General features: G+C 42.2%; 1 protein-coding gene across 7 annotated transcripts in view; it reads left to right on the top strand.

Moving 5' to 3' along the window:
• The window catches only part of LOC125018276 (diacylglycerol kinase beta), a 200,619-nt gene that overhangs the window by 158,873 nt on the left and 14,693 nt on the right, over nt 1–27,053 (top strand). For 6 of the 7 annotated variants that reach the window (XM_047602081.1, XM_047602082.1, XM_047602078.1 and 3 more), the window contains 2 exons: nt 1,797–1,887; nt 8,691–8,892. In XM_047602081.1, coding sequence (XP_047458037.1) covers nt 1,797–1,887; nt 8,691–8,892 — 293 coding nt within the window. Of the gene's footprint in view, nt 1–1,796; nt 1,888–8,690; nt 8,893–10,585; nt 10,888–27,053 lie in introns of those variants that run through there. The other variant, XM_047602084.1, reaches the window with a different exon arrangement.

Genomic DNA, 27,053 nt, shown 5'->3' with positions numbered 1-27,053 from the left:
AGTAATTACCACGCTTTTAAAGAGGAGCGAAGGACGTCCTTTGCTTAAAGAAAACACTTGACTCACATTAGATCACCTCCACAACTGAATGGATACAGAATTGGTTTGAAGCCCAGTTGCATTCTTTGAGAATGGTTGCTCTGTTTGGATCAACCCAAATCAAACCAACAAGACTAGAATATGGCTTCATTTGCACAAGAAATTTTTGCTGACACTGTCCTGTTTTAGATTTAAACGAAGGTTGGTAGGACCCAGATGCACAATAGTTTTAGTGAAATATGTCTGTGAAGGTTCTCAGTTATCCACGTCATGGTAATCCAAAAGGCGTTAAAAAAAGGCAACTGGACTAGTAGAATTTCTTGAATACGTTTTGCCACTCATCCGAGTAGCTTCTTCATTTCAGAGCTTTAGTGATAAATTATTATAAAAATTTAATATAAACAATACAGTGACATGGTCCAAAAAACACAAGAGTTGTTAAAGCATGTCAAGATCCAAAACATTCCCATCATGATTTTATTACATTATGAGCCGGTTATTACATTATAAACCATTATTACGTTATGAGCTGCTACAGGTAGTAACACCAAAAACTGTGACGATTTTTCTTTTCTTCACTCACTTTGCTTTTTGTAAACTGCTAAAAATAAACAATCATTATTTATATTTTTGAAAACTTTCTTAATTTACAGCATTTTTTCCATGCCCGCCTAAAACTTGTGCATAATACTGTATATATATTGTTTTTTATTGTGTTGAGGTCTTATTTTTACCACTGATTTCTGTTTTACCAGTCTGATTCAATGATAGGCCAGAAACCACATGATAATAAACCCAACTCACACTTTTAGGTGTTCCCTGGCTGGTATGTGTATGTGGAAGGGTGTGATTGGTTGTCCTGATGCCACATGACCAAGGCCATATTGCAGGTGCACTTATATGCATATGCACAAGTATATGATTGGTTGTTTCCATTTAAAATGGCGCATTTCTTTACTTCATACATTATTAAAAAGTGAGTCTTGATGACCTTTGGGCCAAAAACTTGTCAGTCTAATAATGCTGTTCCATTTACTACAAGTGCTGGTGGAGCCCTGACCTTATACAGTCCCAACATAGGTCACAAAAAAGAAACAGAGCAATCCCAAAAAACAAATGTAAAAAATGTAAGACAAAGTGGTAGGACCATTCAGGAATGGACAGCGGCAAATAGATGAAGTGACAAGAGACAAAGGATAGGAAGGATGTGGACTCAGAACTAGCAGGAAGATCAGTTTGATTGCAGGTGTATAAAGCAAGCTTCATTCTGTCGTGTAACTGGAACCATGAACCATGCGTGATGAGTAGATTGTAGTGTTTTGAGGGATTTCTCTGGCTGTTAGTGGTGTTATGTCCAGAACTGACACTAAAGCCACCGTGATATAAACCAAACTGCGTTCATCAAGTCACCTCTGAGGAATCTGTCTGTGGGGCAACAATGAACCATGCCTCAGTCAGGCCTGTGGGCCGTGTTGGATGTTGATGCTATAGTCTCTACCAGCAGGTTTTCATCTCCCGTTCCACCAGTTCCGCTGGCTGCAGGGGGAATTGATAGAGTGCTGACCTCTTAGGTCACATGACTACGAGTCATCCATAGCTGTCAGAAAGTTGTGAAGAGACTCGAGGCTCCAGACAGCTTCAATATGTGTCCAGTGGACCCAAAAAAAAATTGTGTTGTAGGCTCATGAAGTTGTTCTTGTCTATGCAAAGCTGAGTTTGAATCTTTTCTAATGTTGTCCGGTCCTGTTTCTCCTCAGGATGAAGAATAAGCTCTGGTACTTTGAGTTTGGCACCACTGAGACCATCTCTGCCACCTGCAAGAAACTTAATGAATGCATAGAAGTGGAGGTGAGTGGGTCTTGTCAGAGGAGGCTGAGGGTTATCTGGGAACGAAACTAGAGTAAAGCATCTTGTGTCAGTATGTTTTTTTTTCTGCTTTCTACTCACAGGCTGATGTTCTGTCATGTTTTTCTCACATGTCAATGAAATGCACAAATACCATGTTTTTTACAAATACTTGTTTCAAACAAAAAGTATTTAGAAGTATTTGTATTCAAGAATAAGAAACACCTCATATCAAAAAGCTGCATTTTCCCATGTGACCACAGAGAATATTTGTGCACCTGCCCAGATTAAGTGACATTCAGGAGTCAGGGTGAAAAGTCTGACACAGTCTGACTCCATGACAGAGGAGGCTGTGCTACTGGACGAAACACGACTTAACTCAGCACCCCTACCCCCGAAGGTCCAGAAGTATTTCAGGTCACCTTTCCTGTAGAACACATCTGGGGTCCGTTTCACAAAGCAGGTTTAGTGAAAACTCTGAGTTTATTAACCCTGAAATGTTCGAAACTCTGAGTTTATTAACCCTGAAATGAGGGAAACTCTGAGTTTTCCGTTTCACAGAGGTAAATGGTAAATGGTCTTGCTCTTATATAGCGTTTTTCTACCTACTCAAAGGTACTCAAAGCGCTTTTACAGTCAGAGACACATTCACTCATTCGCTCACACAAACACTGGGAGCAACTGGGGGTTCAGTGTCTTGCTCAAGGACACTTTGGCATATGGCACACTCGGGGGATCAAACTGCTAACCCTTCGGTTCATGGTAAGTCAAACCAGAGAAATCGGGATAACTCTAGCCTGTTGCTTAAACTCTCGGTCAGTTACCGTAGTAACAGATTCTATGAACCTAACCCGGTTCAGTACCCGGTTTTACTCAATGAACCTCAATGAGTTTCTTTCCGTCTCCACCCTCTTTCAGCCACACACGCCTTTTGATTTCCTCTTTCTTTCATCCATTCAGCAGGCGAGTTTTGGCGTAGCCTTGTTCTGCCGTCTGTCAGACATCTTAAATTTTTTTTTTTTTAAAAGTCCGTCAGTAGGTTCTATCAGAAGTCCATTAGGCACAGTAGGAGGCAACTGTTTTCACGAACACGGCATGTCCTTTTGACAATGATCCCAAGGATGAAGGTGCAGCATTACTGCACAGAGAATTTAATTATTCGTCGGAAGATGGTTATCAGATCGCGCATAGATGTTTTAGCATTTCCAGACAATTATCTTTTTGAGCGGTACCATCAGAATCTGTTGGGACAAAAGAAAAAAAATGACATAAAAGACAAATAAAAAAGTGTATGAATAGACTAGAAAAATATATCTATAGACCTATTATGGGCGGCTATGGCTCAGTAGGTAGAGTGGGTTGTCCATGAACTGAAGGGTTAGCGGCTCAATCCCCCGAGTGTGCCATATGCCGAAGTGTGCCTGAGCAAGACACTGAACCCCCAGTTGCTCCCAGTGCAACTGGCACGGGTGTGTGAATGTGTGTGTGCTTGTGTGCGAATGGGTGCAGATGGGTGGATGTGTCTCTGACTGTAAAAGCGCTTTGAGTACCTTTGAGTAGGTAGAAAAGCGCTATATAAGAGCAAGACCATATTACATTTTATGAAGGCATTATTTATGAATGCATTTTTTGTGTCTTGGGGGTGGACTCAGAGAAGTCTGTGTTAGTTTAAACAAGCTTAACTTTTTAACAGAACATGATATAGAGGAGAAGACGTTTATGTGTGTGAAAACAGCATTATGTTGGGGATGAAACGATTTAATATTTACTTTACAGTGTAAAACATGAGGTCCCTCCATGCCGAGGTCTTACCTGAACAATGGTTTTATATTTAATCTTAAATTGCTGCCAAGTACGCTTCTCCCCCGCGGGATTGCACCCAAATTAAATAAATGAATAGGCTACCATTCAAGCTGTTTCCCCCTGTAATACTATTGTGATTGTAAAGGACTACATTTAAACTTGCGCATTGACCCGAGCAGCAATGTTCTCCCACGCCATCTCCCTCTCTTTTGCAGTTGCAGCAGTGTTGCACTTCTTTCTAAAAACGTGTTGAAACTCGCCGTATGCGCTTAACTCCGGGTGAAAGTACTCCGAGTTGATTAAAACAGATCAAAACCGCTGCTTTGAAACCGCAAACTCTGAGTTTTCTGACTCAGAGGAGATCAACCCAGAGTTTAGATAGACTCAGAGTTTGTTGAACCTGCTTTGTGAAACGGACCCCTGGACCGCGTTCTATTACTAAATAATGAGGTTGCTGCATTAGCTTTATTTAATGCAAAACACCAACCAGTGTTGCATATACATCTATGATTATTATAATGGATAATAAAATAATACTTTAAAGAATACTTTTTACACCTAAACTAAAAAAAAACCTACACCTATTTTGAATTTTATTTGAATACAAATACTTTTTCCCCTCAGCAAATACAAATACTGGATGCTTTGCACACCCCAAGCTCAAACTAACATCATCAGACTAAGTGTGTCTGTAAAGGTTCTCATTCATCCAGGTCATAGTAATCCAAAAGGTGTGTAATACGGCAGTTGGACTTGTTTAATTTCTTGAAGACAATTTGTCACTCATCCAAGTAGCTTCTTCATTTGAGCTGAGAGACTAGTGGGAAGTTGGAAGTTTAAATAGGAAAACTCTGTGGGTACCACCCACCAGAAACTTGCTTGACCAGAAACTGGTGTCACTATTTCCACAATGCCTGCGTACTTACCTGTCGATAAGAGAGGGGTTGTGTGTCTAGGCTACTTACCCTATGAATAGAGCTCTAACAGGGCTATTGTCAGTGGGAGCCTTCAGTCTCAAGGTGTGAATGTTGTTGAAACATCTTGGGGATAGAAGTCAAAACTGGATTGTAAATAGATGGCAGATTAAATCGCAGTCCACCTCCTCTGTTTAGAGAAGGTTTTTCCACTTTGACATAGATGGCTTCCTTTACTCCCCTCTCAAACCATCTGTCCTCTCTGGCCAGGACTTTGACGTTGTTATCTTCAAAGGAGCATCCTCCGTCCTTCAGGTGGAGGTGGACTGCTGAGTCGTTCCCTGATGACCTGGCTCTGTTTGTGGATGGGTTGTTTAGTTTCCCCAATGTACAAGTCTGTACATTCCTCACTACACTGAACAGCATACACTACATTACTCTGTTTTTGCCTGGGTGTTTTGCTGTGTTTGAAATAAACTGGAATGCAGTGTTTTTTTGAAGATTCTCCTCAGTTTCTCTGACACACCAGCCACATAGGGGGACTGTGATGTTCTTCCTCCTGCTGTACTCCTCTTCCCTGTCCTTCCCGGGATACATTTTTGAGCCTTTCCACAAAGGTCCAGTTGGGATATCGACACATCTTAAGGGTTTGTTTGATGTGTTTCCCCTCCTTCTCCTTTCCATCCTTCTCCTCTTGTTAGTATAGTCTGTGCTTTGTGTTGGAGGGTTCTGACGACTCCTAGTTTGTGTTCCAGGGGGTGATTAAATAATAAATGCTGACCAGTTCACACTGACCAGCATTTATTTTTTAATTCCCATCACCCCCACCTGAAGGACAAAGGACACTCCTTTGAAGATACAAACATCAAAATCCTGGCCAGAGAGGACCAATGGTTTGAGAGAGGAGTAAAGGAAGCCAGAGTTTCAACACCATTCACACTTTGAGACTGGAGGCTCCCACTGACAATAACATCGTTAGAGCTCCATTCATAGGGTAAGTAGCCTACCTGGGTAAGTACCAAGCCAAGTCAACAAACAGCTGTTAATGGTTGTGATCCAGTGGTAGGTAGAGATCCATTAGAGGCAGCATATTCTACTGACTGTCAGGTCGAGACTCGAAGCAGGACTCAGATGCAGAGATATTGAATAACAAAAAGACTTTTATTGAATTCACCGGAGAACTCAGACAGAGTGACAAACAAAATGGCTATAAAAACCTAGACACTAACTCTGAATACTGGCACTCTCCTTGGCTGGCTTGACCTGACTGACATGGAAGGTGGGGTAAACACGGAGGGAGCGAGGCAGGCGGAGCCGGACAGCTGCAGGACCGATGACCTTGGTAATGGGGAAGGGGCCCACAAATTGCGGTGCCAGTTTCTTGGAGGGACCCGGAGGTGAAGATTCTTGGCAGAAAGCCACACCCTTTGACCCGGCTGGTACTGACAACATGATGGCGCTGGTTATTTACAGACAGAGAAACTGAGATCAGATCTCAAGTGCTGTCTGGGGACACATGTGGACATCACTTGTCATCAGGAACAACAGGAAGAAGCTGTCGTCGTTAGTGTCTGATCACCCTCCTCACGTGTCCATATATTAGGCAGTGGGTCTTCTGAGATTTGTTTTCGTGTTGTAGACGTTCAGTCCGTTTAGTGAAGCCCGGCACTGATGTTACACCCCTGAAAAGGGGAATAATAAATAAGAAACACAGACACAATGTTGCTTCAATCACGTCCAGTGTTATAATTAACTTTTTCCAACAATACACAATTTTTTCAACATTACATTGCTGTCAAATCAGCAACAGTTACAGCAACTGTTATCTCAAAAGATTGTCCAAAAAATAAAGTATTGCACTGAAAACATAAAACATTGTTTATAATGGTTTAAATCAGAACTGTCAAACATTCAAATGGACAGCAACTGTATGGTAATATAAACTCACGTTTTTCATCTGCCTTGGTTCAAATATAAATTAAAATATATCACATCAGTCATGTAACGTTATAATAGTCATAACCAAACTCGTATCTTGCAAAATGGAAGCTATAATCATCACTCTTTTACCCATAGAGTTAAAAAGAATAACAGTGCTACACACTTATCATCAAGTATTCTCATTACATGTCGAACATTGCACACAAACGGCACAACTTCACCTCTGAAACAACGTCTTCGCGCCACACAACGCAGCTAGCAAAGAAACTATGGCGAATGTGACATTCAAGTAAAACAAAACTTATTATTATAAGTAACTTATTATTCCTATTAATATTTTCAGACACAGTATACATATAAACACGTCACAAAACCGATTATGTTAATTTTTCTTACCTGTAAAGGGGGATAATAATAAGAAACACAGACACTATGTTACTTCTATCACGTCCAGTGTTGTAATGGACGAGCGAAAACACCGTTTTGCCCTCTACCGTCTTAGGTCAAACATAAGCAATCAAAAACCGAACACCAGAGGTGATTTGAGGATTAGCTTTGAAGAAATAACTTAAACGAAGAAGTGGCACTTTAGAAAACAATAAATATTAACCAGAGAGCTTTTCCAAAATAACATAAGGAATTAATTATGTTTTGAACACAGATTATCCCTTGTAGCTCACTCTATGCTTGTTAGTCTTTTCATGAATTACAGCATTCTTTTGCTTACTGTTTTTAAAGTATTTTAGCATTTTTAACAGCACTTTTTAACTATTACATTGACATGTCTTGACACTTATCGGCCGCCATGCTGAGTCACATCAGTGCACTGCTGATTCTTTGTCCGTTTGAATCCAGATTAAAGACTGGACACAACATCCTTCAGAGTCTGGCCAAGAGAGCGAAATTGGTATTGCCTTTATATCTGCTAATGTATACGGTGTGTAGAGCCTGGCGTTTTTAATTGAATACTTGGCGGTTTTCCAAGAAATGCATCAAGGCCATATAAATCTAGTTGTCACGACAACTCTGTGTTGTGTGTACATCTGTCTTATTTAATGATGCAACACCTCATTTGCTGCAGCTTGAGTAAGCAAGTTGTAAAGGAGGGTTTAGATTTTTATCATCTGTGGGTAGATTCCACCTGAACGTCACATGAGTGGACTCTGTCAATGACCTGATTGACTCAGTCGGAGTAAGATGGTATTGTTGTATATATGTACCTGTTAGCCGGTAAACCAATTACAGAACAGACCAACACTTAAACAAAGTCTTAAACAATTAATGTGGAAAAAAATACGAAAAAAATAACTTAATTCTTTATTAATTAAGTGCACATACCACTCCAGTTTTCTCCAAACTCACTACATTGGTTACATGTCAGTGAAAGAATAGATTTAAAATTATTTTGTTGGTATTTAAAGCTCTAAATGGCCTTGTCCAACCTTGTTTGTCTGACATGCTCAAAATATATCTGCCCTCAAGATCCCTAAGATCCTCAGGCTCAAATCTCCTGATTGTTCTGAAGGTTTCAACCAAAAGGCAGAGGACAGCCCTTGCTTATTATGGCCCTAAACTCTGGAACATTCTACCTGAGGGTCTTGGGAGCTCTAAATCTGTTGCATGTTCAAACGAAATCTTAAGACACACCTTTTTACTATTGTTGTATTGTGTTCTTATGTACTTCTGTTTTTATCAGGCATTTTATATACAAGTTTTTATCTTTGTATTTCTAACAAAAGTGGCGACTGTGGCTCAGTAGGTATAACGGTTCGATCCCCAGAATGTGCCACATGCCGAAGTGTCCTTGAGTAAGACACTGAACCCTCAGTTGCTCCCATTGCGTGGCTCTTATGTGTGAAGGCGTGTGTGCTTGTGTTAGTGAATGAGTTGTTGTGTCTGTGACTGTAAAGTGCTTTAAGTACCAACAGGTAGAAAAGAGCTATATAAAAACAACACCATTTACCAAATGACTTGATTGTGTTTTCTGTTAAGCACTTTGTGTTGAATTTTATGCATGGAATTGTGCTATATGCATAAAGTTGTTATTATTTTTATTATTGTCTCATGTATGCAGATTCAGTGAAACAGTGTCTTTATCTGTGATAATCAGAGCATTAAATAAAATCTACCTCTTTTCTGTCTCCTAAGTGCGACGGGATCATCTTGGACCTCACCAACACTTCCTTGGAGGGCATTGCTGTACTCAACATTCCCAGCATGCATGGTGGCTCCAATCTGTGGGGTGAGACGAAGAAGAGGAGGAACTATAACCGTATGAGCAAGAAGGTTTCCGACAGGATGCTGGCCAGCACCGTCACCGATGCTAAGGAGCTAAAGTTCTGTATGCAAGGTGAGTCAGAGCAGGATGGACGAGGACGAGATATGACCCAAATGGAAAATATCCTCAAATTCAGTAGCTGCCCCTGCAACTTTTGAAACCATAAATCTCTGTCTCCTTTTGGTTTCATGTTAACTTTGGTGTTCCAATCACAAGTGTGGCAAGACCCTGTGTCCACTCCTGGTTTTAAAATTTGCCTCCTGTATGTCCCCAGCCACCATTTCAGATCTGATTTCAGAAAATTTTAAAGTTGAGTTCCCCAGCTCTGTCTGCTCCTGTGTCTTTAATCTCCGGCATGTCGCCCAGTAACTGAAAAGATTATTATTTTTTTTTTTTTTTGTGATCGTATTTTTCTTCATTATTATTCAAAATGGGGACCTCCCACCCCACAGTGGGAAAGACTACATAGGCACACTGCACATGGAAAACACAGGTGTTTAACTTAAAAACTGAAAAGAATCCCAGAGACAGGTTGACCTCTTTAGCTCCGTTTATCTGAGCTGTAGATATTTCCATGTGGAAAAAAAAGTCGGTAACCATTGCTACTTTGATAACGAATGTGGTGATTTCCAGTGCACAGCAACCATTTTCATAGCTGCAGTTAAACCATACAACATGACATACTTTTCAAATTTCAAGATACAGAGTGATGAAAGGTAATTCATTAAGAGAGAAGAATCATTTTTGTTGACACAATACTGATAATGTTCTAGCCACTAACAATCTCTATGGAGGACCAATTCTGCCACAATAAAAAATAAATAAATACAAAATAATGTCAGAAATAATTAAATAAATAAATACCTAAATATATGACATCGATTTATGTATTTAATTATTTATGGCATATATCTGTAGGTATTTACTTATTTATTCATTTATTATTTATTAAATCCCTGTCTTTGTGTTTTAATTGGCACTTGGTTTGAAGAGATCCAACAGGGAGACAAAACGCTTTCTAAATGGAATGAATTAGTCAAACAGAAAATCATAGGAGCCACCTCACTCTATCAAATGAATCCCATCTGTAGATATGGTCTTCATTTGTCTGTGTAATTTACTGTATGTCACTGTCATTATAGAGTCAGTTTTTTAATTTTTTGTTCTGGCCCCATTCAGATCTCACATCAACACCAAATTAGGCGATCTGAACACAAGTGTCCATCTTTAAATCCCTGTGTTCACACCTGGTATGCAGTGCACAGTTCGCATCCAAAGCACAGGTAGTTGGAGGCAAAACAATGTCACAAAAAAAAGGACATATCCTTCAGGGCATAGGTAACAAAAAGGAAGAAAGAAAAGGAGGAGAAAATGCCAAGATAAAGGTTTGTTTGCGTGTCTTGGTAATGGAATGTTTATCGAAGAGATTTGTGTAGTTGTTAATAGCAAATTAGCCAGCTAGTTAAGAACTAGAGAAATGTATCTCTTAACTGCCCAGTTAAATAGCTTAATGTTCATACTAATGTTTGTATTTGAGTGATACTGAGATTTAACTTATTTGTCAGCGCCCCATATCTTTCCTTCTTTTGCTTCAAAACACAGCTTTTGTTAACGTTTCATAGCAAACATTACACCCGTGAGTTTGAGATATGTTGTTTGCCGCTGGTTCATCATGTGAGGGAGAGACTGTACTTAAAAGAACTGCACCCAAAGAGAAATTGATTTAGTCAAAGTACCTCATATATGTGTATGTTTTTCATCTTAGGTCCACCTCCATTCTCTACAGAGCTCTGTCTCTCACCCCCATCCTCTGTGCCCACTGTCCCTTGTACTACACTGTGTAAATGATGGGTAGCTCTATGGATAACCTGCACTCTCTCTGTGACTGTCAAATGCATAGATTAAGGTAGTTTATTTTGATTTTTTTTTTTACTAAAGCCTTTGCTTTCGCATAATTACATACATGTTTATAGTTTTAAGACCTAATTATTCAACTTTATATTTTTAAAAAAATGTTGTCACCTTGTTTCAGGTAACTATTGATTTATTCATGATTTAAGTATTTGCTTGATATTTTATTTTATTTTATTTAATTCTGTCTGTTTTGTACGGTTGAGTTTGTAATTATTTTTATATATCTAAGTGATTTTATTTATTGTTGCACTTTATTGTTCTTGCACTACAAATGCACTATAAATAATTTTTGCACATTGCTTTTGCAGTGTTTTGAAAACAAAAGTAATAAACCAAAACTTATGTTTGTATATTTTAACTGATTCAGAGTAGTACATATCAGACTGACAATAGGAAAATCGAAGCAGCAATGAGTTTATAGTGCATGATCAACAATCAATATTATTGGCAGAATTAGAGGGCTCCAAAATGAAATTTTGCTAAGGGCCCCATGGAGGCTTGGGCCGGCTCTGTTTAAAACCACCAGATGTCAGAACTTCAAAGTAACCACTGCTGTTTTCTAGGTTTTCCTTCCTTTACTTTCCTTGTAGGGTAATGTTAAGTCATGGTTACAGTCACAAACAGTTAATGGGCATAAATGGGTGTAACAATAGCCATAATTAGTCCCTTTAGAGGCAGCAGGATTTAGACTAAAAGAGAAGACAGCACTTACATGTGATTGCCTTCAACTGGCTTTTCACTTGACTTGAATCTGACTTCATGGGAAACTACTGCAAAACCATTTATTATTATACATTGTTTCCAAAATCTGCAAATTTAACTAATAATGAAACTCAGATAGCAACAAATGTCCTGAACACATAAAATTTTATGTGTTCAGGACATTTGTTGCTCTGTGTTTTGAATCAGGTTCAGACTGGAGCTACACAAACCACCAGGACACACAAGTTGCCTTGCCTTTAATGTTTGTTTATTTGTTTTAATGTTTGAATTGAGAGGTGGTGCCACCGAGTTTCGTGGTTCTAAAGGGAAGAACGGAAAGAACGCAAACAAAGTAATTCATGCCTGATAATTCCTTAAATACCATTAAATTAGAATACAATAAATCTTCTAAGTTCATTATCCATAAACACATAACCCTAGCCCTAACACCTTAATGCATTGAAATAAGTTTAGATTTACTTACAATGAGATGAAGTCAAACATGCATGGCAAACTCAGGTGAGCACCACCAGCACACACACACACACACACACACACACACACACACACACACACACACACACACACACACACACACACACACACACACACACAATCTGGAAACAGAGGAAAAGGGGGAAGGCCTCAACTGGGCCCCTATTTGTAAAAGTGGGAGGAACAGTGGGAGGTGCCTGCATCTCCATCCCACTTGGCTCCATCTGACCAGATTAAAGGAAGTGAGGATGAATAAAATACAATACATAAAAATAACATTTTTATTTCCCAAAGGCTCTGAGATCAGTAAAATAAAAATAGTAATGGAATAATGTGTGTGGTTTCAGTCAGAGATAGTGAGAGTTTACTGCTTGTTCCAAATGTTCCATATGGACAGCTGTTCATGGTTCTGATCCAACAGATAGTAGACATTAGAGAAAGCAGCCAAGAGGAGGAAGAAGTGATGAAGGGAATTCAATTCAATTCAATTTTATTTCTATAGCATCTAAATTCAATCCAAATTGTCTCAAGATGCTTTACAAAAACTAACCTGAAACCTCCAGAGCAAGCCTGAAGGTGATGGTGGCAAGGAAAAACTCCCTTTTAACAGGAAGAAACCTTGAGCAGAACCCAGCTCATATGGAGGGACCCGTCTGCCAAAGGCCAGCCGGGTGGAAACAGAAAAGAGAGAGAAAAGAAGAGCAGGAGAAACAAGATAAACAAACTTCTGTCACAGATACGTACTTCAGGCTGAAGGAAACATGTACAATCTAAAGTGGAAGAACTGAAGAGGCTACTCGGATGACTGGAAAAACATCTCCAAGAAAATTCTACAAGTCCAGTTGCCTTTCTTCAACATCTTTTGGATTGAATCTAATAATATAAAATATAGTTGATGATTTTATGTTACAGTTTGAGAGTATAAGAGGAATCATGGGTAGGATGGATGACATGTAGGGGTGTAACGATTAGTTTTAACAACGATTCGATTCGATTCAAGATTCGTGATTGCCGATACGATCCAAGGACGATTTTAGTTCATTTAGAACGATACAATCCAAAACGATTCAGTGACTTGAAATCGATTCAGTTACGTTTTAGCCAAAAATTAAACCTGTGTGACTTAAATAAATACCTACTCAGTGTTTCCTCTACATTCATTTAGGAGTGGCGGGCCGCCAACAGATAACTATCTTGCTCAGTATCTACTCTTTGGGGTTCTTAATCTACAGGTTACAGTCACTTTTTAAACTTCCTCAAGTGTCTCGATCCTGTGGACGGCGCTGCATGTTAAATTATCCAATGTTTCATCGAGCTGTCACCGGTGGGTCACTGAGTGTGTCACCGGTGGGACAAGGCATGGAAGCGAGCATATACTTTAATTTTGCCATTGATGTTAGTCTGAAGCTAACACATATTTGTATAACGGTGTTTTCGGTATATTAAACTAAATTGTGAATTTTGTTTGTCCAGTTTTCCAGTGTTTCTCAAGTAAATACTCTAAGCAGATCCTCTGGCGTGCTTAATCCAATGCGTTATTTCCTAGTATCGATACGATCGATGGATTACCTTTCAAATCGATATTAGATCGATGTATGTCTTCCGGACAGCCAACTTGCTGAGCACAGATGGATGTAGTTGGATCGTAGGAAAATAAATTGATTCATCGATGCAGTGGATGAATCGTTACACCCCTAATGCCATGGCAGTAGTTACTGGATATGATGTTGCTATGATGAACTACTGCATGGCTCTTTAAAGAGCATTTCAAACATACAGTATACATACAGTAATAAGTACTGGTCGAAAGTAGAGCACTGATAACATCACGATTCAATAGGCAGCAGAGGAGAAGAGTTCCGACCTAACACTTACCAAACAAGTTTAAACCTCCAAAAAACAAGCAAATGGAGCATAACCTTAATTGCTATGCACTTAGTAACAAAACTCCTGCTATGAGGAAGAGTTCACACAGGAGGAATCAACAAGGAACGCATGTACTAAAAGCAATAACTCCATTCATGCGAGGCAGCCCAAAAATAGCTCATAGAGCAGCGGTGAATACAACTGATACCACCCCTAAGACCATGCAGATGCTTCAAATGGAGCTACAGACATCCAGAGAAGCTGTGCTGGTCCAGATAAAAGATTGTTTAAAGAAATTGAAACAGACATTGAGTCAAAGAAACAAAAGCCAATATACAGGCCATACGAGACAAGCTATTTTGCGAGTTAGCATGACTCTGCTCAGCACAGGCTGAGACAGCTATCAAATATGAAGAGATGGGCACTGCGCTCAGTGAAACGATGGACAGAGTAACTGTGCTGGAGAAGTCACAACAATTAATTACTAAAGAATGTGAGAAAATGCAGGTGAAATGTCAAATCGGTATTATAAAGGGAGCTGCGCCTTCAGGTCTCTGAAAATTCCCCAGTCAGTGGTCCTGATGGACCTGACAGAGGGTCTGGTAGATCTGGTTTTAGGTGTATACCAGGGATGTAAAAAGAGTGAGACATGATCAGACAGACCCAGGTGGGGATAAGGCTGGGCTCTGTATGCATGCACTATATTAGTATACACCTGAACAAGTGTATTGTCCCCTTTGGTTGCACACCCTACATTACCATGGAAACTGTGAAGTATGGCCTTGAGGTCAGAGTGATTAAAATCCCCTGCTGCAATAAAGGTACACTAAGAGTGTGCAGCCAGGCATTTGTTTATGCTGTCACAGAGTCTTGTTAGCACGAACTTAGCATTGGCATTGGAGGGGATGTATACAGTGCAAATGTAAACAGCAGTGAACTCTCTAGGTAGTTGAAACCGCCTGCACTTAAGCAACCAAAACTCCACGTCCGGGCAACAATGTTTCTTGACTACCATGGTGTTTGTGCACCACGAGTTGCTGATGTAAATGCACAGCTCTCCACCAATCTTCTTACCTCTGCGGTTCTGACGGCCCGGTAGGCAGTGCGGCCGGCAAAATCAATAGCCACCTCCGGGGTTGTGCTGTCCTGCCAGGTTTTTGTGAAGGTCAAGCTGCTGCAGTTGTCTATGTGTCTCCAGTTGCAGTTGGATTTCCTATATCTTACTCCGGATCAAGCAGGCGTTTGAGAGGAAGATGGTGGGAAGCAAAGGTTTGAACGGGCTAGCTCTTAGCCTGGTCCACCTACCGCTGCGCTTCCCCCTCTTCTGCCGGCGTTCACAACGTCTCCTTTTCCTCGGGCTTGCAGCCTCAGGAGTCCCCGGTGGAGCTGGTGGTGGTCCTGGTGGTGGTCTAGTGATCTTGTGAGGGATGGATGGATAGTAATCCGCTGGAAGATGGAGCAGTACCCCATGGTTTAGGTCGAGGAGTTTGTGTCTACATGTTCTCCTTCCCCCTCTCAGCTCACTCCATGCGTTGCCTCAATCCAGACATCAGAGGACGTCTACACTGTAGTCACACATTAGTATCATTTTCCATGTTAGCGTCTTTGCAGCGTTCCATTCATGTTCTTAGGTTTTAACTCCTGACTCCTGAATTCACAGAAGCACCTTAAAGAAGCTAACTCAACAAACCTGAACATCTTATTACACTGAAATGTGTTAATATTGTTACTGGAGTCAACTAAAGGTGATCTGGACACTATAGTCCATGCAGACTACTCCGCTGAAACTCATCAGTGGTGTTGAGTTTATCAGTGTGATTCAAACTGAGTGGATCATGATGTAGTCAATAAATGTTGAACAACAGTTTCACTTAAATCACATGAACAGAAAAGACAGCACTCCGAGTAGATGGTAGGGCAGAAGTGGCAGAAGGAGGGAGAGATTTATAAGAGACGTGGACGAGGAAATTAACTTCATACCAATCACAGTGCTAGTCCCATAACTACGACAAAAACTGTTCACTTGATGTGACATTACTCAGACTTTTCACGATCACAACAAACAACAGACTCCCCCCTCCTCACCCAGAACATATAAGCCATCTGCCCATGCACAGTGGGAAACATAGCACATAACACACAGTTCAGATTTTCACTGCTGCAACACATAGTGAGCATTGCTAAATACAGCTGATTTTGAATCCAAAAGGTGTTCAATAACTACCCAATCACACATACAAAATATTAGTTATTAGTTCAGTACTTGATCCACCCACATGTATAAGCAATGAAATTATTCTGCAACAAACTGCAGCCGCCAACCACCACAGATACTCACATCCAGCTATCAGGACGTCATCTGAAGATGTCATGAAGTCCACTAATAAGCAGATTCCCTAGTCTTTAGAAAGTAGTAGCAACATTGCACATACAGCGTTTGGAGGAATAAATATACTTTGTTTTTGTTTGAAATCCGCATTAAAAAGTAACAAAAAAAAAAACTAAATGATCCCACACCAACCCTGGTTTACCTGAAAAATAAAAGTCAAAACTGCCTAACACTATGTTTAGTTACATTTATTTAAAGATGTAAGTAAAGTCGGAGGAGATGTAAGACGCAGAAGTGACGTTCACTACCCCAGAAGCACATTTACTAACTCCACCTCACAAAGTGAAACTCAACACAGCTGAACCCTTACAACGCAACAGGACACTGTTAGAAATGCTTCCGCTGACATACCTCTCTGCATGGACTGATTGCTTTATAAACCAAAGCTTTAGACAGCTGAGTAGATTCAATACAGAAGCATAAATTGAGCCTTGGTGAGTGAAATAAAGAGTTGAGTTTTGGCCCAAATGACAGCGACACATGTTTATCACACACTTGTCATTTTTGAGGTCACCATGTACAGTCTTGTTGCTCACTACCATGAAGGCAACTTTAGTAAAACACTGGTTCATGTTTTGCATGTGAGCACCTGGGGGAATCTGGTGCAGAGTCATCCCTCTGGATTCAGCCATTTATCAAATCATGAATTGCACTGATGATGACTTTCAGTCCTGCCAAAACAGGACTTGTAGAGAAGCTGTGTGTCCACATGCATCTTCTGCTTCTCCATGCTTCAGAGTGTGTGTTTCCATGTTTATCATGTGATTAACTGGCAGTTGCATTCTCTGGCACAATAAATTAAAGCTTTCAAAACCATTAATGCTGCCATTAATGCAATCAGTTAGGGTTCCAGAGAGAAAGACCTCAGCCATGAAATTTCAGTCCTCTGAGTCACAGTGTTCCTGCTCTGCTTTGTGTTTGTGCACGGGCAACAGAGACAGTCTGCACTAAAGACTCCGCGGCAACATGCAGTTATGACACAGTGAGAGAAATTTAAACATTGCCACAGTCGTTTAACTGGAAAAAGTCCCCAGGAAGCCTAAATACGTGCTCAGACAGGAAATTTTCATTTGCACAAGATTGGCCACTAGACTATGTAATCCATTTTTATTTACCCGAACTAGTATACCAAGTGTGCTGACATACATTTGGACAAGACTACTATGTACACAGTGGAGGAACTCCTTTATTCCTACATATTTGAATGTTTGAACAGGAACATGTGTTTTTCTGGTCATCTCTCTACTGTTGTTAATCTAATAACAGTTATTATCTGTGCCTTTAAAATAAGGAGTTGGTTCTGAGCCTCTGTGATTTATTATAAAATAAATTTATGTAAATTTGTGATTGTGCTTTGTTTTAATATTTTATTCTTGGAAGAAAGGGTTTAAAGTTAAGAAAAAAAAATAATAATACATTTTATTTATAATGCACTTTTCTTCCAAAGGGTCTCAGAGTGCTACAGGTTTAAAAGCAACAAGTTAAAGCATAAAAAGCATAGTATAAGAGAAATACATATATATAAAATACACAGATCACAGACATGCCAGCAGTTGAAGGACTTTTTGAATAAAAAGGTTTTGAGTCCAGGCTTTGTGCAGCCCTCAGGCAGATGGGGAGACTGTTCCATAACCGAGGTGCAGCCAAGTAGAAGGCTCAGTCTCCCATGGTGGAGAGCTTGGTGCTGGACACTTGGAGGAAGAGGCTTCCTGCAGATCGAAGGGTACGTGTGGAGGATTGTGGGGTGATGACTTCTTGTAAGTAGTGGGGTGCGTGCCCATTGAGGCATTTGTGTCAGCAGAATTTTATAATCAATTCAAAAAGTGACAGGGAGTCAGTGCAGTGTGTAAAGGATGGAGGTTATGTGCTTATATTTACGGACTCGCATCAGGACCCTGGCAGCACTATTTTGGATGTATTGCAGCTTCTGAATGTACTTGCCAAGAATCCCACTGAAGAGTCTGTTGCAGTAGTCCAGACTCGAGGAGATAAAGGCATGGACAAGTTTTTAAGCATCTGGCAGGGTTAAAGTTGGGTGGAGCCTGAAAATATTGTGAAGATGATGGAATGAGGTCTTGCACAGGTGCTTAATATGGTCATGGAAAGTAAATAGATGGTCAAACTGAACTCTCAGATTTGTGACTGAGAAGGTGAGGGGGATGGTCTTGCCATGAAGGGAAAGTTGGGATATGGGTGAAAGCTGAAACTGGTGAGGGGTGCCACTCAGAAGGGACTGTAGCACACTATAATGTAATAATTTCCTGAAAATGTAATGACATTTGCACTTAACTCAATCAAATCGAGTTAATAAAATATCCTGATATCATCAACAATAATGTAATACCCTATTACATTATTAGGAATTTATTACATTTTCAGGATTTTTTTTCAAAACTGATAATGTACTATTTGACAGATAATGTAATATATATGTTCATTTTCAGTCTTCATCAGGTAGTGATTTGTTGGAAATCTATGGAGTGAAGAGGTTAGTTTAGGGAAGAGTTACCTGGGGTCTCCAGGCCTGCTCAGAAGCTTATCTGAGCTGAAATTCTGGTCTAGTCCATCACCCACTCGGTAGGACCAGGATGTAGTTGCATGTCCCTGAGTATTTGCACATATTCAATTCAATTTTATTTATATAGCGCCAATAACAATATCAATTGTCTCAAGACGCTTTACAAAAGCCAGCCTGCAACCTCCAGAGCAAGCCTGAGGGTGATGGTGGCAAGGAAAAACTCCCTTCTAAAAGGAAGAAACCTTGAGCAGAACCCAGCTCATATGGAGGGACCCATCTGCCGTAGGCCAGCCAGGTAGAAACAGAGAAGAGAGAGAAAAGAAGAGCAGGAGAAACAAAATAAACAAACTTCTGTCATAGATGCATACATCAACACCACCCAGGGCAGCCCAGAGCTCCAGGAGAGCAGTTCTGCTGAGGTGATGCAGTAGAGAACAGCCTCCATCTCCTGATTGGCCCGCTCCATCTGGCCACTGGACTGCGGGTGGTGCAGTAACTCCTATGGCTGTACAGAAAGCTTTCCAAACCTGGAAAGTGAACTGCAGACCTCTGTCTGAAACAATATTTAAGGGCAGACCATGGATGCGGAACACATGCTGTACCACTAAATCAGCAGTCTCATGTGCAGAGGGGAGTTTGGGCAGGGCAATGAAATGTGCAGCCTTAGAGAAACGATTGATGATGGTGGGGACAACCATATTACCCCCAGAAGGGGGAAGGCCGGTCACAAAGACCAGGATGATCTGGAACCATGGACAGCTGGGAATGGCCAGACAACGGAGCAGACCAGAACTAGGCTTGGTGGTGGTCTTACTTCGGGCGCAGACGGAGCAGGCTGCCACAAACAACCGGGTGTCAACATCCAGGGTCGGCCACCAGAAGCGTCGTTTGAGGAAGGAGATGGTACAATGGGACCCTGGGTGACAGGTAAGGTGGGAGGAGTGGGCCCACTGCAGGACCTGAGAACGGACAGAGTCTGGGACAAAAAGACAGTTAGGAGGTCAGTTACCTGGGCCAGGCTGTGTGGACGGGCCTTGGCCTCTATCTCCCAGGCGAGAGCTGCAATGACACGGGAAGGAGGCACGATGGGTTCAGGTTCGGCGGGGACTTCTTCGGCTGAGAGCTGGCAGGATAGGGCATCCGGCTTCACATTCCTGGAACCTGGACGGTAAGTGATAGTGAAATTGAATCTACCTAAGAACAAAGCCCACCTGGCTTGATGAGCGTTCAGACGATTAGCTGTCAGGATGTACGGGAGATTTTTATAGTTAGTTCACGTTATGAAAGGATGCTCCGCGCCCTCCAGCCAGTGCTGCATATTCCTCCAACGCCAACACCACAGCCAGCAGCTCCCGATTTCCAACATCATCATTCCTCTCGGGGGGGATCTAGTTTATGAGAGAAAAAGGCACACAGATGCAGCTTGTTATCTTTGGGTGAGCGTTGTGAAAGGACAGCACCTACCCAGTGTCAGAAGCATCCACCTCCACCACGAACTGCAGTGACCGGTCAGGATGGATGAGGATGGGAGAGGAGCTGAACTGGCGCTTGAGCTCTGAGAAGGCTGCCTCGGGCTCAGGAGTCCAATGGAACGGAACAGATGGAGAGGTGAGTGCAGTTAGGTGGGCAGCTTTGCTGCTGTAGTTCTTCACAAACCTCCTATAGAAGTTGTCAAAGCCATTGAAACACTGAAGCTGTTTGCGGGGTGAAGCAGAGAAAGGAAGTGGAGGTGGCATGAAACTCACATTTCTCAGCTTTGACAAACAACTTGTTCTCCAGGAGGTGCTGCAGCACAGTGCGAACATGGACCTGATGTTCTTGGAGAGAGCAAGAGTAAATCAAGATATCAGCCAAGTAAACAAACACAAACTTGCCAAGTATGTCACAAAGCACATCGTTCACCAGGGCCTGGAAGATTGCTGGGGCATTGGCAGCCCAAAAGGCATTACTAAGTATTCTAAATGACCTAATGGGGTGTTGAAAGCAGTCTTCCATTTATCACCCTCTCTTATGCGCACTAGGTGGTAAGCATTACGTAGGTCCAGGGTGGTGAAGACGGTGGCACCTTAGAGAGGTACAAAAGCAGAATCAATGAGACGCAGGGGATACTTGTTCTTGACTGTGATGTTGTTAAGCCCTCTAAAGTCAATACAAGGTCTCAGTGTGCCATATTTCTTCCCCACAAAGAAAAATCCCACACCTACCGGAGAGGATGACGGGCAGATGATCCCGGCCACCAGAGACTCCTGGACGGGAGAGGTTATACAACTTGCTACTGGGAAGTGGAGCTCCAGGCAGCAGCTCAATAGCACAGTCATAAGGCCGGTTTTGGGGGAAGAGAAAGAGCCTGTTCTTTACTGAAGACTGGGGCCAGGTCATGATCTGGATCAGATGACAGATCTACTGGTGCTGCTACAGGCAGGGGGTCAGAATTGGAGGTTGGAGCAGAGGGAAGGGGAACCCCAAGATTAGGGGAACATAAGGAGAGTAATGTTCTGATCATCTCCTGGTGATTTCTGGATAGTTACACTTGCACAGGAGTGGTCTTGTGGTTGATAGGGGCCAGCAATATACGATTGAGGGCTTTGGTTTCTAGTGCATCATCTAGGGGCTCGGTCTTGATGCCCAACTGCTGGCAAACAGCACTGTCAATAAGGCTCTCATCAGCCCCTGAGTCGAGTAGCGCGGTGAGAGGAAAGGACCATCCTTGCCACAGGAGGGTAGCATCGAGCGGAGAGTGGTCTGGGGGAGAAGGGCTGACCAAACATCTCAACAGTAGTTCTCGTGCTACTGACGAGCCGGACCTTTTGCTGGACGGACAGGACAAGTGGCAATAAAGTGACCAGCTTGGCCACAGTACAGGCAGGACTGAGCCCTAATTCAGCAGGCTTTCTCCTTGGGGGACAGGTGGATGCCATTTATCTGCATGCGCGTGGGCTTGGGACTCCTCAGCATTTCCTGGTGATCATCGCGAGGACTTGGCACATCTTGGCCGGTTTGCTGTTTAGAGTGAAAAGTGGAGGGAGCAGCTGACTCGACATGCTACAAGGATACATGGTCACTCACTTGGATGGCTGCTTTTATGGCCTCGTCTAACATCGTGTGCTCCTTCCCCCCAACGTGGTGGAGTCCATTCAGGAAAGCAGTGATGAGTGCTGCCTCATTCCATCCCGACTCCACTGCAGCACTTTGAAAACAGCTTACGAACTCCCGGACAGAAAGCCGTCCTTGGTGGATCCTGGAAAGCTGCAGACCGGCTTGCTGGCCCCGCATGGGATGATCATACACCCGTTTAAGCTCCCCAGTGAAGGCATCAAAAGACATGGTAAGAGGAGAATGTAGCTCAAAGAGGGCGTTGTAAAAGTTCAGCGGAGGACCCTCCAACAGGTTAACCAGGTAAGCCACCTTAGCCACTTCACTGGCATAACGAAGGGGTTGAGCACTGAAAGTTAATTGGCACTGTGTGGGAAATTGGCAACATGTGTTAGGATCACCTGAGTATTTTGCAGGAGGAGGAATATGGGGTTCGGGAGCCGGCTGGGGAATTAACTGGAGCTGGTGGAACTGCTGGAGGTTGTTCACCAGGCAGCGTACATGCACAAGAACAAAGTGGGAGGCAGCATCCTCCCCTAGCCACTGGTTTAGGTTCTGGGGAGATGGCTGCACATCATAAACTGCCCCTATCATAAATCTAATCCTACTAGCCTCTATGCTCCACAGCTCTCTCCACGACACCTTCCTTTCTCTACACTCTCCCAGTTCACCCGCTGTCCTTGCTTAGCCTGCGACACTGCCATCGTGCATCTCATTACTTCCTCTTGCCTATGAATTTCCTCCACTACCATCTTCCTCTTTTCCGCCGCGGATGCCTTGCTCCACAGAGGTTTCCCTGCACACAGTCCCAGGCCACCACGCCCTTGCTGCACATGCCCCATGATGTCCCTGAGCCTGAGGGCAGCCTGCGCCTCCTGAAACGCATCTCTTTGGTCCCACTTCCTGCCTGTTTTGACCGTGGGGGCTGTCCGCCTCACTACTGGATCTTTTGACTGAGTAAGAGTCATCACCAGTCTAGCCTTAGCACACTTAAACTCCTCTGTTAGACTAGTTACTGGGAGCTCCAGTATGCCTTTCCCATACAAGGCTGCACCGCTTAAGCAGCGTGGGACACCAAGCCATCTCCTAATTGATGAATTAATCATCCTTTCAAGCTTCTCAACCTTTGTCAGAGGGACCTCATACACTGTCAGTGGCCACATTAGTTGTGGCAATAACCCAAATTGCATGCACCATAATCTCAGCTTTTCTGGGAGCCCTGAAATGCCTTGGATCATACCTTGTCTTAATCCCTCAAACTGTGCTACATCGCTGAGACTTGTGTCATACCACCTTCCCAGACTCTTCACTGGGTTCTCTATCACTGTGGGAATCACCTCCTCATTTATAACAAATTTCTTATCTACTACCTTTACTTTAACAACTGAGATACTCGTAGACTTACTCGGCTTCACCTTCATCCTAGCCCACGACAAGTTGCTGTTTAACTTATCCAGCAGTCTGCTAGTAAATGGAGCAGTAGACGTCACAGAGAAGGACTGTCATGGAGTATGGAGATTTATATTTGAAAGCTTGACACTCCATGGATGTAAGGTCAGACAGCGACAAGGGGGAGAGTTCCAGTTCAGCTCAGTGAAAGATGAGTAGACCACCACCTCGACCTGTACTGTGAGCTTTCTCCATGTGTGTTAAAAAGTTCCAATGTGACACAAGACAGAGTTAATGGTGGAAGTGTCTATAGACTCCACAGCACATTACGATCTGCTCCACATATTCCATTTCGCCTACAAATCCCTGGTGCATCGGTGTTCTAATGACAGTGTCGAGATGCGACATATACCAAGACCGTGCTGGCAGTAAACATTTTCCAAGCACTTCGGTGGCTATAATGAGGTCAGCAAGTCTGAGCTGTCTGATAGCTTTGATGCACGCTGGAGTGGGGGAGTTACAGAAGCTCAGCAGCTGTGAGGTGGAATATTTCAGCATTGGGCCGGGTGTTGGTAAAGTTAGCCTAATGCTAGTTGTTAGCCATGCACATAGCTGGAGGATCGGGCAGATGGTGATTGCACTGAAGCACAGCTGTCCTGTTGGGACATGTCAGGTATGCGCCAACAAACCTTTGAGATTCTGCAGTCCGGGTAGCAGAATATGTCAGAAAACAGCTGGCCCTGAGGGCAATGGGAGCAGGTAGATAGTGTTATTGTTTTGAGATGGAGAAGTGGCGAACAAACAAATACCAGCATCCTCTTCTGCTCTCATCTGTGGATCTACAACCTGAACTTCTACAATTTTTGAACAACAACACACTCTCAAAATAAAAGACTACATGTACGTTGCTATAGAGACATGATAATGTTAGAGGAAATCACAGTGAGGGCCAGAGCTGCAGACAGAAACAGGATTGTCGAACCAAGGCCATCTCCACCCTCCTCCACCTCTGCACCCTCTCTCCCCTCCTCCCCTGTTTACTTCCTTTGTCCTCCTGTGCAAACAATGCACAGGAGGAGAATATGTCATATAGCAATTACAACCCTGTCTTCTTTACATGCAGTGTCTTGTTTGGTTAGCTCAAGATTCAGGAATCATTTGGTTTAGACTTGATTATTTCCTAACCACCACCCACCCCGCCATGTGGTTTGTGTTTAATAGGATTAATAACAATTTATCCACTATATCGATGAATCAATTTACTTTCCTACGATCCAACTGCAACGATCTGTGCTCGGCAAGTTGGCCTCCCAGACGACATACATCAACCTAATATTGTTTTAAAAGGTAACCAATCGATTCTATCAATACTAGGAAATAATGCATTAGATTTAAGCACGTCAGACCTGTTTGATTGATTTGATTGATGTGTTTTGTTTTAGCACTTTTAATGATCATCTCATCTTCCGTACCACTTAATCCTGCACTAGGGTCGCGGGGGTTGCTGGAGCCTATCCCAGCTGGCATCAGGCAAGAGCCTTTACTTGAAAACAAAAGAAGGACAACTTTGGTCATTTGGAGACATTTTGGATTTAAATTGTCAGACATGGAGCAGAAGGAGATTGTTTGCAAAGTTTGTCGTGCCGTCGTATCTGCACCCCAAAGCAACACATCAAATTTATTTAACCATTTAAAGTTTTGCCATGAAGTGGTCTATGACAAAGTATTGAAGGAGCAAATGATCCAAAAAAGCATGTCAACTTCAGCCACGGCAACACAGTCCTCCATTGAGGACAGTCTTTACAATGCCACTCCATATCCCACCAACTCCCGGCCACAGCGAGAGATACTGGAGGCTGTGACATTTATGCTATAAGTTATATTTAAAGTTGAGTTTTAGTGGTTAATTATTTTTTTTAATCTTGTTTATTAATCGTGATTTCAATATCAATCAAAATAATTGTGATTAGTATTTTTTCCATAATTGTCCAGCCCTACCTCTCATCACACTGATCCAGAGTGGAACATGAAGACATTTGTTCTGCAAACCAGAGATTTAAGTAAAGCTCATACTGGCAAAAATATTAGCGCGTTACTGTGTGAAATCTGCACGGAGTGAAAAATTCTCTGACAAGAATCCTGCCATCATTACAGATAACACCAGAAACATGATTGTGGCTGGTGCAGAAGCCCTGTTCCCTTACAAGAAACAAGAGGAATCTAGAAAACTTCACCTGCACTGTCCAGTGTCCAGGTGTTAATTTCAGTCACGCTGGTTTAATTTTTGGCTAAAAAGTCACTGAATTGATTTCAAGTCACTGAATCGTTTCAGATCGTATTGTTCTAAATGATCCAAAATCATCCTTGAATCGTATCGGCAACCACAAATCGTGATTCAAATCGAATCGTTGTTAAAACTAATTGTTACACCCCTTGTGTTAAAACCACATACTTTCTACTATGGAGGTTTTTTTTTTGTCTTTTTATCACAAAAAGTGTGTTTTTTATGTTGTATTTTTTATGTAATGTATGTAATGTAAACATGATTCAAAGTAGGTCCATAATATTGGCTAATATCACAGTCATTGATCATATCAAACTTTATTTGTATAGCGCCTTTCATACAAATAGATTGCAACACAAGGTGCTTCTTATAATATAAAACAAACCTGCAGAACCCTCCCCCTTTCCCGCACACACACTCACAGGAGCGCAGGCGAAGAAAGAGCACTAAAAAATTAGCATTATGGCTGAGAACAGATGGCTTAGTGAGGAAATGCCATTACTGAGGACTGTCCGCACTAGGAGCCGATCACAGCCCCCAACCGCAGGGACAACGAGTCGGGGACCACCCCAACCCAGGCAGTCGTAGGAGTCCATGCCACAACCATAAGCAATGACCCATCCTGCCAAGCCAGGACCATCCCCACAGCATCGCCGCAGCAAGAGCAAATCACTGCTCCCAGAGAGGAAGGTCTTTGGTGAAAAAAACACTAGATAACCTTAAAATCGATCCTGAAACACAAGGGGAGCCAATGCAGCGATCTTAAAACCAGTGTAATAAGCTCTCTCTTTCTGATCTTCTGGAGATGACAGGAGATAAAAGCATGCATCAGCGTCTCCGTGTTTGCTTGAGAGACAAACAGGTGGCCTCTGGCTATGTTCTTTAGGTGGTAAAATCCAGATTTTACTATGTTTTTAGTGTGAGTGATAAAACCACGAGTTAAACATAATGCCCAGGTTTTTTACCTGTTATGAAGAGGATAGATACATAGTCTGTAATTTTTTTATAAATGTTGCTCTCTGAACCTCAAGACTGATAAAACTTCAGTTTTGTCAAGGTTAAGCTCTAGGAAGTTCTCTGCCATCCAGGTCTTAATATAGTGGCAGTAGTTTAAGAGCTAGAGTGGCCGTCCATTAGCCAAAAGGTGTCGTTGGGCAGGACACTTAATCCACCTGGCTCCCAGTGTATACCCCACTGGTGTATGATTGCGAGTGAGTGATGTTTGGTGGTGGTCAGAGAGGCCATCATTCTTGCCCAGGGCACCTGTGATGACTGAGGTAGTTTACCACCACCAGGGTGTGACTGTGTGAGGGAATGAATAATACATTCAATTGTAATGTTATTGTCTCTTACCATATGTGAGACTGGGACCTCGCATATGGTAAGAGGCCACATCAGCCTGGGTAGCAGCCCAAACTAAGTACCACAATGGCACCTGTAGGAACCAGACCGAACACAGATTTTGGTGCTTCATTTCAGTGCCACTGAATTTTTGATTACTGCCACTTTAACTCTATTGCTGTGCCGATGCTACTTGTAACATCCTTTATTTTATGTTGGTTAATTTATAACTTAGTCTTAGT

This window comes from Mugil cephalus, chromosome 12 (assembly GCF_022458985.1).
Source record: "Mugil cephalus isolate CIBA_MC_2020 chromosome 12, CIBA_Mcephalus_1.1, whole genome shotgun sequence".
Taxonomy (NCBI): domain Eukaryota; kingdom Metazoa; phylum Chordata; class Actinopteri; order Mugiliformes; family Mugilidae; genus Mugil; species Mugil cephalus.
The sequence above is the reverse complement of the archived record's forward strand: the minus strand, read 5'-3'. Positions and strand labels throughout refer to the sequence as shown.